The sequence below is a fragment of the Bos indicus x Bos taurus genome, chromosome 14 (genome assembly GCF_003369695.1).
Source record: "Bos indicus x Bos taurus breed Angus x Brahman F1 hybrid chromosome 14, Bos_hybrid_MaternalHap_v2.0, whole genome shotgun sequence".
Classification (NCBI taxonomy): domain Eukaryota; kingdom Metazoa; phylum Chordata; class Mammalia; order Artiodactyla; family Bovidae; genus Bos; species Bos indicus x Bos taurus.
Window position 1 is genome coordinate 66,799,653 of NC_040089.1, and position 19,538 is coordinate 66,819,190.

A 19,538-nucleotide genomic window follows, 5' to 3' on the forward strand; every position below is an offset into this window, starting at 1 on the left:
TAAAAAAAATTGTATGCAGTTGAATATGTGTATCTTCTATTTCATAGCTTTTAGGTTTCCAATTCTTTGTTAAGAACATCTTTGCATATAAAGTGATACATGTTAATTCTCCTAATGAAACTGGAAAAAAATTTCCTTTATAAGAAAAAGAAAAAAGAGTATCACCTCCACTCCTGAGTTGTACATGTAGTTTCCTATACTGTGGTTTAAGATTAAAAAAATTTTTTTTTCGGTCTTAAATCCAACTGGGGTTTATTTTCATATATAAGGCACGATGTGATCCGGCTTTCTTTTCTTTGTTGTGCTGTGGCACCTATTAAAGAAATCAACCTTTTACCACTGAAACTAAACACCACCTAAACTGTAAACAAAATTACCATGAATGTATTTCCGGATTCCCCATGCTGTTCTTCCAACCTATCCTCTTACTGACAACTTATTAAATTGCATTGGTGTAGTGCTCAATAAATGTTGAACATTCGTATGTTTGGAGTTCCTCACATTGCCAAAGTTCATTCTGCAGTATCCCTTGCTGCTTGGCACACACAGATGGGAGTGTGCCTTTGCCCAAGGCTGTAAGAGGAGGGAGGGAGAGAGGGCCTGGGCAGAGCCAGTTGTGGACACCCGTGGCGTGGCCTCCAGCGGTGCAGACGCAGCCCCTGTGGAGTCAGGAGTCAGTCCTGAGCATCCGCAGAGGAGCTGGTGGGTGGGCAGTTTTTGCTGAGCAGCCCTTGAAAGAGGCCAGGCGCTATTCCTGGTGGCAAGGGAATCTACATCTCTCGTGCTTCCAGATTCTTTTTCAGCATGAACTAGCCAGAGGAGACTGGGTTTTACGGCTGAGAACCCTGATAGATGCAAGGCATTTTAAAGTTTATTCTCATAACTGGTACTCATGAGCAGGTTCCCCTGGCCCTCTCCTGTAGCCACCCACTACTTTTTCTCACTTCATTTTTTTCACATTATTTGTTTTTATAGTCTTTGCAGTTGCAGTCTAACTGGAATTGAATTTAACATATATTTGGGAAATACTGATATTTTTGCTTTCCAAATAAAGGACAGTTTTTCATCTGTTAGATTGTTATTCTGACCTTCAAAAAGACTAGTTTTCATTTGGCCTTGTATCTTTTTTGAAACATTTAGTTCTAGGTATGGTAGTTATGGAAACTCCCTGGCAGTCCAGTGGTTAGGACTTGGTCCTTTCACTGCCAGAGCCTGAGTATGTCCAGAGAACTAATGTCCTGCAAGCGCAGGGTGAAGCCAAAAAATAAATAAAAGGGCAGTCTAGTTAAGACTCCTGGCTTCAAATGGTTCGACCCCTGGTCAGGAAGCTAAGTTCCCATGTGCCTTATGGCCAAAAACAAAACATAAAACAGAAGCAACATCTCTAACAAATTCAATAAAAACTTAAAACTTAAAAAAGTGGACAAAAAATTGTCCACATTTAAATATTTGGTTAACTTTAGTGGTGATGTAGTTTGTTTGTTTTCCATTTCCTTTTGTAGGTACTTACTCTAGTATATTCTGTTTTTGTGTTATCAGCCACTTTAGTGTATCCTCTTTCTGGTGCTCATAAGCTTTTTATTACAACCTCTTGGGTTTTCTAGGTATGCAATCAGGAAAAAATGGTTTCTTTCTTCTTTGATGTTGTACCAATTTAAAATTTTTCTTAACTGCTAACACGTAAGACAATGTTGACTAGCAAGTAACCCTGCCTTGGTTTGACTTTAATGAATCTGACATTTCTCCTACTTTAAGTTTTTAAAATCTAATTTTGGAATAGTTGTTGGATTGAATACTTCAGCTTAGTGTCATGATCATGAACTTTTTCTGCTTTGTGATTAAATGGTTAGATTTCCTGCTATTGGATCTGTTTAATTCCTTTGAAAATGTTCTGGATTTTGACTGCTGATAACAAGATGCCTCCGTTTCTGGCACTGGATGCCCCTTTCCTAGTTTCAGTGCTAAGGCAGGTTTCCACCATTGTTCCTTATCGTGGTCACTTCAGTTTTGATGAGAAGTGGGAATAGCTCCAACTATTCCCAGCAATATATTTTAAAATCATGGAAGACGGTTTAGAAAAGAAATTATTCATAATTCTAGTGTCTTAAGGAGCTCAGAGCTCCGGTTGATCTGCCACGAAGCCCTGTGGTGTCTCAGAAAGTCTGTAGCCCCGGCACACTTCACAAGATGCCCTTGCCCTAAGCAGGACGCACACGGCTCTTCTGAGCCTGGGGGAGCAGCTTCTAGCAAAGAGCCTCGCTATCCTTCCTTGTGGAAAGGCTGCCACGCGAAGTGTGCATCGCACAGCTCCGAGGGCACTCTTCGCGCACGGTGACTCACTGTGTACCTGTGCGCATTCATCCCAACAATTTCCCACCAGATGTCGGTGGGACGACTTTAGGAAGCAGCACCAGTGAGGCTGTCCAGACAGCCTTCCGAGACCTGGTGACGGGTGTTACCTGGGACCCCTAGTCAGTTCTGGCACCGATAAGGACCTTGCCAACCCTGGCTATCTGAGAGCAGCTGTTTCATCCACACCTCCGAAGCCCCCTCCAACACCCCCCACGCCCGCCGCTTGATCCTGTTACCAAAGATCGCGCTCACCCCCAACACCCCCTACTGGTAACGTTCTATTTCTTAAGCAGAATGGTGGTTTCAGAGGTGTTCATTTTATTATGCTTTATAATTTATGTACATGTTACATATATTCATTTTGAAGGCTTTGATACAATAAATAAAAAAGGAAAGCACACATACAAATAAGAATGCCATTATCATGGGGATGACCTTGAATCTGCTTAAATTTTTCTTCAGATGAGCCTGTTCATGAACCTCAGTATTGTTAATTATTAGGTAGGTAGCAAACATTTTACAAGCACCTCATATACCTGTCTTGATGCTAGGATTAGAAATCTTTTATTATTTTGAATAGTAATAATGTCTTTTAACTTTTAAAAGATTATACACCAGGGTAACTTCCCTGCAAATTGTTATAATCTATACTTGCAGTGAATGTGTGATAGCAGGCTATTAAGTTTCTTTAAGCCTCTAGGTCTTTAGAATTTAAAGCATCGAGTGGCAGAAATTTCTTTCAGAATCTATTACATATGTTAGCATCCAAGAGATTTTAAATTTCTGCTCAATGGGAAAAGCTAACCTGCCCTTGAAAGTGATGCTTGGCTGCATAATATACATGATATATGCCAACCCTGTGCCAGAAGACGGCGAGCTGTTCCTGATAGCGTGCTCTCCTGCTTCCTCAGTCACGAAACCTGAATGTTAATTTGGCCCGTGACAGCCCAGGATAGAGACTTAGTATTTCCCATGCCCCTTTGAAGCTAGTAGGATCAAGTGATTGCGTGGATAAGCCTGTGTGGTGTGAATAACCTGCTAAGAGCTCTTCAAGGAAGGGGGCAGAAATGCTGAGAGGGGGTTTCTAACTGGTGCGGCTGTCTGCAGGCGTGACACGGATGCTGCAGGCTGAGAACGTGGAAGAGCAACACAGGAGGATGGACCCGGGCGCCTGGTCCCGCCGAGGGTCAGAGCAGCTCTGGACTGCTTTCTCAGACGGACATGAAAGAGAAATAAACTTCTAAAACAATGATGCCAATTTGGGTCTCAAAGGGTTGACGCGAGTGATACACTGCCCCTGGTGAGTTACGTCTACTGCTAAGACGATGGGGGCTGTTTCCCACAGACAACGCTGTGTCACAAACGGGGAGAGCGCAAGAGATGCTTCACTCTCAACACTTCTGCCTTTTCCAGTGCTTAAAACCTCCAAGTGCACCTATGGCTTCAGAGCATCAAGAACATTTGAAACACATAGAACCTAGAGTTTAGAAACATTAACAACATCAAAAAGTCACTGCCTCTTAGACTAGCTTAGGATGCGCAGTCAGTCCCCTCCCATAAGAGAATTGTAACGAGCAATTTAAACAAAACAAAAATGGCTTGTTTTATTTACAGTACTCAATGCATTTTACAAATAACATATTTGCATTCCCTAAGTCTGTTGGAAGGTAATTCCAGTTTGTGCAATGAGTTTATAGGAAAGTCTTAAGACATCTATTAGACATCTCAAGCCTAAATTCTAAAATTTGAAAGACATTTCACACTATATTAAGAGGATTGTTTTTAAGAAAAACTAAACTCTGTAGTTAAATATTGCCCTTCAGTATCTTTAACCCAAGTACAAACTGGATTAGTCTCTGAAATAATACCAACAGATTCAGATGACTTATTCCCACTCCCCATCCAATAAAATGCATGCGCAAAGGAAACACGGTCAATTACACTAGTGACATTTTATTTCAATACTTGTCTTTTGGACTCTCTCAACTGTTGTTTTGCTCAATGTAGGGTACAGAGAGGTAGGATTCCAGTCTGGGGAAGTCCTAACCCATTATTCCCTGCTCCAGGACAGGAAGGATTTTCACTAAGTATGGGGAGACAGGTCAGGATGAAGGCGTTTTATTTAAATAGTTTCTCTAGGAGGCTTTGTTTATTAATCAGAACAAGGATCCCCTTCAGGCCTGATAAAAGTTTTAAAGGGGTCACTTATGTCCCTACTAGTGGCTGGGGGAACGTCTAATCCAAGCCTCCAAAGGACGACAATTCTCCTCTTCCCCTCCTCCCTGGATTTTAATGTCTTTTGAGTTGATGCTGGAAAACAATCCCTCTGGTTCAGATGCCAGAAACTGCTTTCATGTCATAAACATTTATGGAACAAGTGGAGAGTGATGAACAATGAATGATGTTTTAACTGTGCAACAGCCTGCACCTCATGCATGTGTAAGAGAATGAACTGATAGTCATTTTAACACTCATAGCTGCCATCTCTTGAAATATAAAAGCCATGCCCTAGTTCTTGAGCCAGAGAGAAGGGATGGGTATTTATTTCCATCTCGGATCCACCCCAATTTAGAAGGGCACTTCTCTGTCTCTGCACCCATCTCCCCTCAAAAGAAGGTGTTTGTAACACCTGGCGTTGGTGGTTCAATGAGAGATACTAAGATGGAGAAATAAGAAGTCCGACATTCGACACAGCCAACACAATTCTAAGATAAAGAAATGGTGAGGTAGAGTTGAGAGAGTTCAATTTTTTGAGCATACATCTTTTGGCACATTCTAAAATTACACAGACTTCCTATTGAATTCTCCTTTGCTGATGCCTTTACAAAGTGCTGCAACGCAGGAATCCTTGGATCTCTTTAGGAAGCAGCTATATAAAGCTAATACAGTCATTTCAAGAAATTCACTCCTGGCACTTTAGCTTATTTATCCCGATACTGAAGCAAATAAAACCAGTGCTATCCATTTGTTGAATTTATTTAAACAAATCAATTTAGAAATATCAGAGAATTAAACAAAACTTCTGACATGTAAACATACTGCCGTGTTCCTGAAACAGATGTTAACACCTGATAAAAGTTAATAATCGCTTGTTAGGAAAGCTGTCCATTAATAAGGCCAGTCTTCAGCAAAACTGAAACCATTCTGTTTCTTTAGCTTTCCGGTGTGACAATGCAATACTATCAAACCACAATCAAATAGAAGAGACAGAACTGGATGGATAGATCAGTACCATTGGTTACAGCTGTTAAACAGTTTCATTCTGGCGCCACAGAAAAACAATTAAGCCAATCACATCAAGTAAGTCATGGCTTTTTTTCTTTATCACAATTCACTAAGTGATGTTAATTATGGTCCTTGTCAAACACGTTTGGTAAAGGCTATTTACAGTGTACATGGCTGAGCATGCACTATTTATAGTTACAAAGATACCTGCCAGTTTATTACAATAGAATTACACAGTGCCTGAAAACGGTGAAACGTCTCACACATCATTTCAATCAATACAGTTTCAAGCAGGAAACGTTCCTTATTTGATCACGATTGCAATAATTACATGAAAATTCTTATAAAAACACGAATCCCCTTCAAGAAATTGATGCATATTCTACGCACTACAGGTTAAGGCAGTAAAAAAATGTATTCCTGATAACTGGAGGTCTTGACAATGTCAATTAAAGCTGTCTGACTCTAGTTTTTCATTCTCCATCATGTACTCAAAGTTCTGTCTGTATAACTAGTTTGTGAAAGATTTCACTTGTAAAGTCAAAAAAGTATTAGTAACGAAGAAGAATTGATGCTGGAAAAAGTAATTGCTAGGGAAAGGAAAAAAATGTAAGTTGGATTTTGCCTGAAAGTTTTCAAATCATACACAAGAGCATTATTTGTGAGCTGGAACCTTAAAAGTATAAAACAAATACATAGAGTTTACCTTTCTTAACTTAAAATATACTGTACTTTGAACAATTCAAGTAAAGTAAGACTATCAAAAAATAACTTCATAAGCCATACAAGTGTCAACTGCGTTTTGAATGTTTTAAGAACATTTTAAGAATTGTAAACTAAACCATGACAGTTTAGTTAAATAATAAATGACTTTTTATTTGCACTTGTGATTTCTTTAATACAAATTGCTACCAACAAATATGTAAAGATATGGCAGATTATGCATTTGATCAAAGCACTTTGATTTAAGCATAAAACAGATTCAAATGGTTTCAGTTCCGTGCATAAGATCCAAGAAGCTGCCTCCTAGTTTGCAGGCAGCCTTCTCTCTAATCAGAATCCTTTATTCCTTAGCTGCAGATGAGACAGGGCACGGCTGTTGTAAACAGGGCACTGCTGTACAGCCAGGATGATAACCCTAAGATCGCTCTCATCAGAGTGACCTTCCCAGCGTCTTCCAGCACTGCAGCGTGTTCTGCTGACCTCTTAATTTCATAAATTAACTTTCCTTTGATTCCATTTTTACGGTGGTTGTGTTCACAGTTTTGTTTTAAAAACTGGTTTAAATTTATATAAAACTCTGTACATGTTCACAAATTATTGCATAAACAGCATAATCTTCAAGACAGTGTTTGCAAACACATGTCCAATTCAGGAAGAAAAAAAATTCACGTTTCCCGTCTGGCTTTCTTCTTCTTTTTTATTTGTTTGGGAGATTCCCAACTAGTTTCAGACTTGGCTAAAAGGAAAAAAAAAAAAAAAGAAAGGGAGAGCGAAAGAGACGTCAGGAGGATGGTAAATACTGTTCTGTTTCAAAAATACAAAAGCAATGTCGATAAAAACATGCTTTGAAATCCACTGCTAATGCCTCAAATTTTACGTTCTCATTTTCAAGTTCTAGTTACAGGTTTTTAGGTTATTCTCCGGCTGCCCTCCTCTCTTTTCCTCAATTTCAATGTATTATGTGGTTTAACCACACGGATGATAGTTCATCATTTTGACCTAAAAACCCACCACTTATAAGACTCAATCTAAGTAGCAAGAGTGAAAGCGGGCAAAGTGGACACTAAAGGCAGCTGAAGGGAGAAGAAGGGCGGGGAGGGGGCACGGCTTCAAGAACTTGTGCACAGAAAAAGGGAGGCACCCGGAGAGTAGGGGCAGGTACCAAGGGCTCCCTTGTGTATGTCCTTAGCCACCTACTCTGGCCTGAGTGACTTTAGCTCCCTGGTCCTCACAACTGAGCTCTGCAAGGTGCCCAGGAATCTAGGCTTTGCAGAGGAGGAAAGGGCTGCTCCAGTAGTCCTTTCATGGGGTCGCAAAGAGTGACAGGACTGAGTGACTGAACTGAACTCAGTAATCCTTTAGACTTCCAAGACAGTGACACCTATAAACAGTACAGAGAACACCAAAAGAACCAACATGAGGATTACTTACTCTGTGAAGGAGGCACGCTATTTTGCTTAGTATTTGACTTGGATTTATCTGTTTCTTGTAGCATCGGTGGCACTTGGGAAGAGCTTTTGTCAGAATCATTTTTTGATAAAATAACAGATGGCTCGGTAGAAATAGCAGGTGGAAGAGTCTTGATAGGCTATTTTGAAATAAAATTATCTTAGGTTTTCATTAAAAAAATCAAATGTCATAGTAATAACAAGAGGCTGCTCAGCTGAAATACAAAGAATGAATCATTTACAGCAGAACCACTACAACTCATGCCTGCCCTCTAGTGACATATAAGCAAATAAATCTTTAACTACAATATCCACAAATACAGGTTGAGATAAAAATGATTAAATGTGTAAAATTACAAGATGTCTACTGAATCTCAAAGAGGAGTGAATAATTCAGTTTTCATTAACTTTTACATTTGTCTTTTTCATTACAAATAACAGGATTTTTTCATGTGCTGGTATTCAATGGTTCTGTCCATTTTCCCACAAACTCTCACCTCCTCAAAAGCTTTTCTTGTAAAGTCAAAAATAGCAACTTTCTGAACTACCAGTAGTGACATCTCCTTTTCTCCTTCTCATGAGGTAGGGATATCTCAAGTAGCAGCAGCAGCAACAGCTTCAGTTTTCTCCCCAAGGAAAAAGATGGCCTCAGATAAAGCAGACTAGCTACTAGTCCTAATCTATTAAAGCAACTAGTAAAACTCAGGTTCAAATCTTCAGAGTTAGTGAGAGTCTGGTAGTGAAATTATAAATGCTCAGGGCCAAACTTGAGTCTCGCCTCTCCTCTCCAACCTGGGAGCAGAGCGGTCAACTAACTGATGTGCCAGAATGAGGCCGAACTGTTAATGAATGTTTAGGGCAGGTAAAGGACAGAAACTGTGGTATGTGGAGTGAGGCTGGAACAGATGAGTCAGAGATCATCTCATCCTTAAGCCGTATCTGTGACGATGATTCTGAGTACAGAAACAAGGGTAAGTCACACTTCTCTTGCCCCTTGTTCTTCTAGGCTCCATGAATTCAAAAAAGCAAAACAAGGAAGGAAACAGAAAGATGTGCGTGCCTAGGTAACTACCAGGACTCCTTTCTATTTCAGGTATCTGAAGCTGCATTTATGTCGCTTGGTTCAGTTTTATTAATGTTCCCTGTATTTATTACAAAGTTTTAGTACTCATTTTAAATCTCTTCCTACTCTCCATCCTCTCACTTCTCTATATTAAATCACAGAAGGACTCAAATACCCTTTACAAGGTGACTTCTGAAAATGACTTATCAAAATGTCACATGACCCTCTGCGGTCTTAATATTAAAGCTGTTTCATTAAATATGTAAGTGCCACCATAAAGGCAGGGATATTTTTTTCTGCTTTGTTCTCTGCTGTATCTCCAGAACTTTAAATACTGTGGGAGATTCTCAATACACATTTTGAATGAGAACCATGCACAATTTCATAGTTATTAATATTTCATGTATTTCTAAATGATACAACTTGCCAAATTAGAAATCAGACTTTAAAGCGCTATGGGCTTTGTGTCACTGGTCTAGGCCTTTTATAAAATGGTCCCTTCTGACATATCAAAATTTTCCACAGATGGCACACATTTTAAGATACTGCCACTACATTTAAAAAGATGCTACATTCTAGAGACTGGACCACAGTCATAATACATTATGTGCAAGCTTTTGGGAAAGTGCAACTACTCACATTTTCTGTAAGCCATCTATCTGTCCCTTGGATGCCTATATATTTAATAAGAAAAAGAAACCGTCTAGTGGCTTTCTCTAGTTTTGCTTCTGACAGCGGTAGGACTTGGGCCAACTTATTCAACTTCTCTACCCTCATTCATATGATGGGTTGTACCTCTTCTTTTCAGGTTGCTATGAGGGCAATTTGGTGTATTAAAAATGTTTAGCACGGTGTTTTAATAAAATATTAGTATTAATACAATTCTCCAGTCATCAGAATTTTATTTCTTGGATATCAAAAAGTTACCTGGCTATTTTTGATTAGTGCATCAGCTGGATCACTAGTGCTTATGGTCTTCAAAGAAAAAGCTTTTTCCTGTTTTGGACGGACTTTAGAGGTATTCACTGGAAGCTCTTCTCTAATCTCTTTTTCTAATTCTTCCGTGTCCTACAGAGAAAAGCAGTGCATTTATAAATCATTTCATGAATTAAAATATACTTGGTTTATAGTACCAATGTCCAGAAGATACTTCTCAGGAAGATAATTTTATTTCAGAAACTGCCCAATAGCTTAAAAGAGCATAAAAAAGTCATTATTATTAAAAGATTTTAAAAATCTCTGGTATGTTCATCATTCTTGTTTTCTTCAGGGATTTAAATCTTCTGTAAACTAAAAAGCAACACACTCACAACCTCGAATGGGAATCATTTAATTTACTAAATCAAACAAAAAACTAGTACTTTTTCCTTTTAGAAAAATTACATGGTGAATTAGTTGATATTTTAAGACTTTAGAAATAGCATTTCACTTAATGATTTCTTCAAGGCATGAAGAAGTCATTAAGTGAAATGCTATTGGAAAATCCCATGGATGGAGGAGCCTGGTGGGCTGCAGACCATGGGTTCACTAAGAGCCGGATATGACTGAGTGACTTCACTTTCATGCATTGGAGAAGGAAATGGCAACCCACTCCAGTGTTCTTGCCTGGAGAATCCCAGGGACGGGGGAGCCTGGTGGGCTGCCATCTATGGGGTAGCACAGAGTTGGACATGACAAGTGACTTAGCAGCAGCGGTAGCATAAGGCACGAAATATATATATATAAATGCATTTTCTAGATAAATTAAGCTTTCACAGTAGAAAGCTTAGGCATGTCATAAAATATCAAGGACAAATTTTTGATTTCCTCAAACTGTAGTTTTCTCAACTTTAAAATAAAATTTGTGTAGATAAATTCTAAAGTTCTTTCCAAGTTTAAACATTTTCATTCTTAGCCCTTTATAGACTTCTAAAAATACATTACATGCTTAGGTATGTGAAAGAAGTTATGAATAAGACTATATTAAATATGACATCATTGTAAATGGTAAGAAAGAAAAAAAATCCAAAATGTAATCACTTATGCATAGGCTAGAACTTCACAGATCTCATTTAATTCTCAAAAGCAACCTATGCAGTTAAGTAACTTGTGCAAAATACACCTAACAAAAAACTAGTAAATGGCAGAACAGAGAGATGAATACAAATTGACTTACTCTCTTATTCACTGTATATAAGTGAATTAAATACACTTAAATATATTTAAGTGATTATATACTTATTCACTGTATTTAAAAACACAGGACTTCCCTGGTGGTACAGTGGATAAGAATCCATCTGCCAATAAAGGGGACACGGGTTCAAATCCCTGGTCCGGGAGGTTTCCACATGCCAGGGAGCAACTAAGCCCATGTGCCAAACAACTACTGAGCCTGTGCGCCCAGAGCACGTGCTCTACAAGAAGCCACCAGTGAGAAGCTGGCACCACGACGAAGAGCAGCCCCCAGCTGCCCCAATCAGTTTGTGCGAAGCAACCAAGACCCAGTGCAATAATAAGAAAAAAAGAACACCAGCAAAGGAATTTTCACAATTTAATTAAGTAGGAAAATTACTATGTAGCCTGTTCTCTAAATATTTTGGCTACCTCTTACATTTAAAGGAATGAATACAATTAGCCACAAAGTTACAGATGAGAAACAAGATTTCCATAAGCTGCAATGTAATAGTGATAATGCTTTCAAAAACAAAGCCATGCATTTTTCTAGTAATCTAGTACACCTGAAATTAACCTGTTTTCATCTATATTAAAATCTAGAAATACTTTCCCAGATAGGAAAAGACCAAAGTTTCTGTTAAAAGCCAAAAATATCAGGAAAGGATACCAAGTGCAACAGCCAGCAAACTCAGAGTCAAGTGCAAGATACCCCTCGTTATGCACATGGCTTTCATAACTGTATTAAAGTTCTAACCTGCTAAATTCCACTGCTTAAAGAATTTCTGTTAAGTGTGAAATACCATAATATCTGTTTCATTTCACCATATAAACCCAAGTGCACTAATTTAGAATTTTAGTCAATTGCTTTTGGTTTATATCTTTGCTATGATTTTCTTTAGAGCAACAATCTTTTTATTACAGTATGATATATAAAATCTTTAAAACATTCTATGACTTTTCAAACACTAAGTAAATCTGATGTCTCACATCCTGTCTTTATATCTCCGCATTTTCCTAGCATCTACAAATGATCCTTTCATAAGTCAGTAGTAGGTGCTTAAGGAACGATATCTGTTGTTTTGATACTTTACCTGTGCAAGAGCGTTATCTTCACCTTGCTTCTTCTTTTTCTTTTTTTTCTTTTTAGATTTTCCGGTTGGAAGAGCTCCCTCTCCCTTTTCTTTATCATCATCTGAAACCTGATGTTAAAAGCAAAAGTACTGAAATGAATCAATGAAGTTTTCTTTATTCAGAATTTAGGAAATAATTTATTAGGTTTAGTCTTTTTCTCCCAAATTCTACATATTAGTAATAATAAAACTGAACTTAAATCACACACAAAGTAACAAAACTCTTCACTCTTCTATTTGTTTATGATAAACCCCTTTTTCTTACATCTTTCAATACTCACTACATGATAATTAGAGCTGTGCAAACCTTGGTTTTTAAAAGTTCATTTCATAGGTCATTCATTTTATTTAAACACAGAGCTATCTGCATTAAAATTGAATTTGACCCTGTTAAGACAACCACAAGGTACAGAGGAAGAGAAAGTATCTGTAAATTATATATCCAACAAAGGACCTGTATCCAGATTATATAAAGAACACTCAAAATTCAGTAATAAACAATCCAGTTGGAAAACGTGCAAAAGATATAAACAGGTATTTCATAAAGAGACTAGGAATGTTCTGCATCTTTAAAAATTTTTTATTGATATTTATTTTGGGGGCCATGCTGGGTCTTCACTGCTGTGTGGGCTTTTCTCTAGTTGCGGCGGGTGGGGGCTTCTCTCAAGTTACGGTATGTGGGTTTCAGTAGTTGTAGTTCTCGGGCTCTCTTGTTTTGTAGAATATGGGATCCTCCCAGACCAGGGATGCAACCCCTGTCTCCTGCATTGGCAGGTGGATTCCTCACCACTGAGCCACCAGGGAAGCCCTAGAAATGTTCTGAATCTTGACTGTATTAGTGTCAAGGTCCTGGTTGTGATATTGTCTTATTAGAGTTCTACAAGATGTTATCATTGGGGGCCCTTGGGTAAAGGGTACAGGTGTTTTTTCTCTGTATTATTTCTTGTAGGTACATGTGACTCTAAAATTACCTCAAAAGGCTTAATTAAAAAAACAAAACACAATGCGAGAAGGAATGTCATTAAAAATAATACTGTGCATGACAAAAATAGCACATTAGAATCTTGGTTAAGAGACATTCAGTCCAAGTGGTTACTAGCTGTGGAGAAACTTCCACAGAAGTTTTTACCACAGGCTCATAATGATGAAAATATCATATGAAAAGATGCATCCTTTGAAGGATATTCAGGTCATAAGGACTCTGGTCAGTCTGCTTTTCAGCCAATTTATAATCCAGCCATAAGAGAAATGTGTTTCCGTATGGTATGACACTATTTTTGTTCATGGGAAAAAGGCTGAAATTAACATCTTTTAACTCATGAAAAAATGGACATTCTGGGCTTCCCTGGTGGTCCACTGGTTAAGAATCCACTTTATAATGCAGGGGACGTGGGTTTGATCCTTGGTCTGGGAAGATCCCACATGGCGCTGAACAGCTAAGCCCGTGTGCCACTTTTCTAAGGCAAATCTACAAAACACGCCGCATCTAACACATCCCAAACTGAACCAACCACCTTTCCCCTCAGTTAACTAGCTTCTGTTTTCTCTGTTGGGAACACCACTTTCACCATCCCAGGTACCTAAGTGTTCTTCAAGTCATTTTTGATGATTCTCCAATCAATTCTAACCCCCATGTTCTGTTGATTTTGCTTCAATTAATTGTTTTCAAACCTCTCCCTTACTCTGTATACCATTGTACAGGTCTACTAAAACAATGTTTAGACTGGTGTTCTCATATGCCTCCATTCCTTTATCTACAGGCATTACCAAAGCAGCAAAAAAACCCCCCAAACCAAAACAACACCACCTTACAAAAACAAACAAAAAAATCCCCCAAAACAAAACAAACCACTTTAAGATTCTCCCATTATTTATAGGACAAAATCCAAGGTTTTTTGCATAGTATTCAAGGGTTTGTGGAATCTTCCCTCTGCTTTTCTCTCCAGTCTCATTTCTGACCCCTCTTTGCTATACATTATGCTCTTACCTCTGGGATGCCTTTGCTAAAACTCCAAAGTGCTTTCAGAATACCTAATATATTATAACATTACCATTATCTTCTAGAGTGCTGGTCTCCTTCCTCTCCTCCCTGCCTGGAGTGTAGGCTCCTTGAAGGCAGTAATTATATTTTGTTTCTCTACTAGCACAATATCTGACCCATGGCAGATGCAATTAATCTTTGTTGAATAATAATGGCCCTATTATCTTCTCTTTGACTTTTTTTTTTAATAGAAAAACTAACTAGCAGAAAAGTTCAAACAGTAGCTTAGTGTCTCTTGTAAATACCACTTCCATTCTTTTTCAGAGTTATCAACTTAGTTTATTATCTCCTGCCCTGATTTATGTAATCAAAATAGTACAAAATAGGCTCCAAAATCATTCTTCTCAATTTTCTGCAATATCCAGCCTAGTTTTTCTAACCTCAGCGATGAACAGGTTATCCCCGGTTTGAAAGCTGTCCTAGGTTCTCATCCTAGGTTCTCATTACTTAACGAATTCCATAAAACTGTGGCAATGTACATCATTCGTTTCATCTATTTACTAAATACCAAACATGTTGCTAGAGCTACAAAAACAGGAACTTCACAGTCCCTTTCCTTAAGGAATGAAGCCTAGAAGGGGAAGGCTGACATATAAACCACTGATCCTACCACCAGTCGATTCCACACGTGTATTGTTCCTCCCCATCAAACATGTTACTTTCCTTGGTCCCTTTCTCATAATGTTCTCAGTCTTATCTTGCTATGAAGCTTTCCTTAATTTTTTACTGAGAACCAATCTGCTTTTATCTAAACACACCAAGAGTTGGTAGGCTGATATAATAATTCTGGTAAGAGGACAGGAATTGTGCGTTTGTTTTCTTATCAGTATATAATAGTGCTTTCCACACAGAATCCTCAATAATCTGTGGAAAGAAGAAACAGTAATAGAGAGAAGGCATGCGACCCTAAGATGATTGAAGCTAGTACGATTAGAATGCCTCTCTGAAGCAATTCGACCCCTGGATACATTAATAATTCCAATACAGCCGGATGCACAGAGAAATAAACATATCCACCGATCCTTTTACTCACTTTTTGATCATCAGGAATTGGTTCCTGGGACTTCAGAAGTGAGGCTCTTTCTTCATCTACCCAGTTCCCCCACTCTTCTGCTGGCGCATTCCAATCAGAACTGGGATCAGCAGAAGACAGACCATCTAAAATTTAACAGTGTGAATCAGGTTATCTGTCATTTCTGCCAAAAACCAAATGCAAAACCCCAACTTCTTTATGTTGAACTAAGCTGTAATTTTAAACTATTACTCTTCTTCCTCCCAATCACATTTTAAGAGTTAGGAAAAACCCCAGTAACACTAGATGCAATGACTAAGAAACTCCAGAAAACGTGTTAATTAACCATTTATTCCATTCTTCCTACTTCCTTTTTTATCAAAGGAACTTTGTCTCCTGAATTTGCTTTCTTTTCATTGTGTATGTCTAACTATAAGAAGGACTTGGTCATTTTTTTTGTTTTCTGATTCTTCCCCCCAGGGTACAAAATGAGTCTTTAACAGAAGTGCCAAAATCACACTCTTCCCCTCCTTATGAACTATTTCAAGATTAGGTTCTTCTTCAAGTTCACCAAATCATGCAGAATATTTAACCTCTTCCTTTTCTCCTCTTTTTAAAAATACTTAACTTGTACCTTACAGTTTTTTCAGATTATTCAATGCTACTTACATCTTTCCAAATATGTGAGTCATTTTTAGGGCTTCTATCACCCTATTCTCAAGAACAATTTTTTTTTTTTTTTTTAAAGAAAAAAAATTTAACCTAGACTTTCATACACATCCATGTATACACCCATGACTACTTAAACTGTCAAGGTAACAGAAGTTAGGCTTTATTTGTAAATGGTTAGCAAGTCATCCTAACATTGTTCTTTACTAGGGAAAAAAACCAAAACAAAACCCTGACTTTTGCCCAATTAATGCCAAATGCTACTTTCCCCAAATATTAAATTCGTATATACTTCAGTCTGTTTCTGGAATTTCTGTTCCATTCATCTATTCCTGGGATAGTGGCATACACAATGTAATTCTGTATGCATTTTAACATCTAGAAAAAAAAATCTGCCTGTATTTCTCTTATTTTCTTCACTATTCTTATTTTTCCACATGAATTCTATTATTTTTGTTTAGAGGGGAAGTACTATGATACATCTTCATGAAGACTTTTGAAAAGTCTGTGTTTCACAAAAATATGTAATGATCTGGGAAAATGCTCATAGAAAAAAAAAAGGCAGACAAAACTGTCTGTGCTTCATGATCCCAAATTTATATGAGGAAGAGATTAAGGAATACATTAATAATAGGTACATCTTAACAATGGAGTTACAGGAATTTCATCTTATTAAGTATAAGAACTTGAGATAGACAGGTAACAGAGATACAAAAATGAGTATGACAAGAGGCCTTCCCACACGGAGCTCACAGTCAGTCTACTCAGGGATGAAGTACAACAGACAGGTTAAGTAGAGTGACAGATTCTGTTATGAGAAGCGCAGAAAGGGAGAAGAGGGACTAACCAGTGGAGGATGGGGAGAGACTGAAAACGTAAGAATTTACGGTCCAGTACAGGAAAAGCATGGACAAGTGATTACTAGTGTGAAATGTATTACAAAAAAGGAAGTTCCTTTCTATGTTTCTATATTTACTACTACAAGCAGGTATCCAGAGCCAGTATCACATAGTAACAGCATAGAGGCTAAGACTTTAAGGTGTCTTAAGAGTCAAACAGACCTATATTTGAATATTGCTCTACTACTTAATAACTATGTAATTTGAGTCACATTTCTTAATCTTAACGGGCTATGTACCAACTTCATAGAATTGTTGAAAGGATTATATAAGATACGTGTAAAGCAATTCATGGAGAAGGCAATGGCACCCCACTCCAGAACTCTTGCCTGGAAAATCCCATGGACAGGAGAGCCTGGTAGGCTGCAGTCCATGGGGTCGAGAACAGTCGGACACGACTATGCGACTTCACTTTCACTTTTCACTTTCATGCATTGGAGAAGGAAATGGGCAACCCACTCCAGTGTTCTTGCCTGGAGAATCCCAGGGACGGGGGAGCCTGGTGGGCTGCCGTCTATGGGGTCGCACAGAGTCGGACACGACTGAAGCGACTTAGCAGTAGCAAAGCAGTTCAGGACAATGCAGTAAGTGCTTAATAAATGGTATCCACTTCTTTTATACATTATTGATGACTTTAACAATAGAAAGCCAGTTTAAAAGTTATCAGGCATATACAATTAATTTATTTCTCACAATCCTATAAATCTCCCAGTAAGATACACTTGGTTATGTCTTAATGTAGAAGTCATTTTTATAAGTAAAAATGGATCTAGTAGATGTCTGGAACCAACTGCTCACCTTACACCAAGCATTTATTAACAATATTTTTAGGAGATTTCAATGTCAAAGTTGTCAATGATTTTGCTTAACCCTCACAAATAAGAAACCTACATTTGGAAAACTGGTATTCATAAACCAAGTCTCTTAAGGCCTCTTATCAGGAAAAAACCCTTTGTCAAGAAAAGGAAAAAAAAAAAAGTTTAAGCAAATGGGGCTTCCTTGGTGGCTCAGTGATAAAGAATCCACCTGCCAACACAGGAGATGGGTTCAATCTTTGGGTCAGGAAGACCCCCTGGAGAAGGAAATGGCAATCCACTCCAGTATTCTTGCTTGGGAAATCCCACGGACAGAGGGGCCTGGAGGGTCCATGGGGTTCCAAGAGTCAGACGCAACTTAGCAACTAAACAAGAAAAACATAAACTCTTAATAAATACGGTAGTGGTGCAGGGGTGGTGAGGGATAAAAATCTAATTAATAAAGTACTTGGTAAAATTATTATTTTTTAAAGGTTTAGACAACCATAAAGCTTGAGGAATAACTGTAGCCCATGCTTCAACTTCTATCAGAACATTAACAGAAACATAAATTTCTACTTGCTTTATTAAAGCTTGATGGTGATTTTTCCATGTTTATTGATTTCAGGTTGGTATACTTATCTATTTTTTGCGGCTACGTTGTGAGTCGAGGCGTGTGGGATCTTAGTTCCCCAACCAAGTACTGAACCTGTGCCCCCTGCAGTGGAAACTACTGGACCACCTTTTAAATTAACTGGAGATCAGATGAAACTGCTTCCTACCCCTGCCCCATTTGTAGGATTTTAGTTCCCAGATCAGGGACCGAACCTGGGCTCTAGGCAGTAAAAGCACAGAATCCTAACCCAAACAAAACTACTTTAAAACAACAGGTCAATCACTTAAGCCTAAAAATTGTCACCAGGTGACTTCTCAATGCATAATTCTTAACAGTTCATGGGCCTAATGTAATAAACTTCTTAGACAGTTTCCTTGAAATTGTGTAGTATAGTTTCATTCACAGCATAGTTCTCTCCAATTATAATTTCTCACTTCTTAAAATTCTTCCATTAGTTTGCTAAAGTGTTTCCAAAGAACTGTATTAGCTGTCTTTTCAAAATGGTAGGAAATATTTCTCCATTTAATCTGCTTGTGAAACAATGTTTTAGGTTTAAGCATATCACAGCTGTTCTCCTTTCTATTTCAGTAATAACGTGGCTGTCAGTTGTTTCTGGTCAAAACGTAATTCAGCATTAACTCTAATAAAACAAAACAATTATGTCAGAAAGACATTCTCCAGTGTTTGTATTAGATAATACAAATTAACCTCACTGAGTCGACTATGCTCCTAAAAGACAATCAATAGTACCACAACACTTACTGAATATTTACCATGTATCAGGCAGTGTTCTAAGAGCTTTAAGTCTGTGAGGGAAGAAATATTATTTACAGATGATGAAACTGAAACACAGAAAAACAAGGTAGCTAAGATTCAAACTCAGGTAGTCTGTTCTCAAAGCTCACGCTCTTAACCTCTTCACCATGGGGCCATTAATTCTTTCTCATGTGTCAACAAACGCAAAATTCTATTCAAAATCTGACTTTTTATAGGGGTTATGATATTGTTCCTTTATGATCAAGATAATTGACAGATTAACAGCTGCCTTTAAAAGACATTATCTTCCGTACTTTAGCATCTTAATTTTATTTTTTAAATTATTTCGGCTGCAAGGCAGGAACTTAGTTTCCTGACCAGGGATCGAACCTGTGCCCCATGCAGTGGGACTGTGGAGTCTTAACCACTGGATCACCATGGAAGTCCCAGCATCTTAACTTTATATTCAAGTGCTTCAATAAATTCAGTGCCTTTCTGCCAGATAATGATATCTATGCCTCAAACCAGAGGGTCAATATATTACTCAAATCACACTGTTAAATAATATATATACTTTGTGGGATCCGTAATCTCAAATACTTCATGAATTCTATAAATTTAGAAGGAATGACTAAATTCACTGAGTACCAAAATTA

General features: G+C 38.0%; 1 protein-coding gene across 3 annotated transcripts in view; it reads right to left on the minus strand.

Annotated features, from left to right (window-relative positions):
- Positions 1 to 2,653: 2,653 nt before the first annotated feature.
- MTDH (metadherin) overlaps positions 2,654 to 19,538 on the minus strand; it is a 57,180-nt gene continuing 40,295 nt past the window's right edge. For all 3 annotated transcript variants that reach the window (XM_027561481.1, XM_027561480.1, XM_027561479.1), the window contains 5 exons: positions 15,170 to 15,294; positions 12,057 to 12,164; positions 9,739 to 9,879; positions 7,732 to 7,888; positions 2,654 to 7,036 (listed from right to left, as the gene is read on the minus strand). In XM_027561481.1, coding sequence (XP_027417282.1) covers positions 6,966 to 7,036; positions 7,732 to 7,888; positions 9,739 to 9,879; positions 12,057 to 12,164; positions 15,170 to 15,294 — 602 coding nt within the window. In that variant the 3' untranslated portion in view covers positions 2,654 to 6,965. The remainder of the gene's footprint in view (positions 7,037 to 7,731; positions 7,889 to 9,738; positions 9,880 to 12,056; positions 12,165 to 15,169; positions 15,295 to 19,538) is intronic.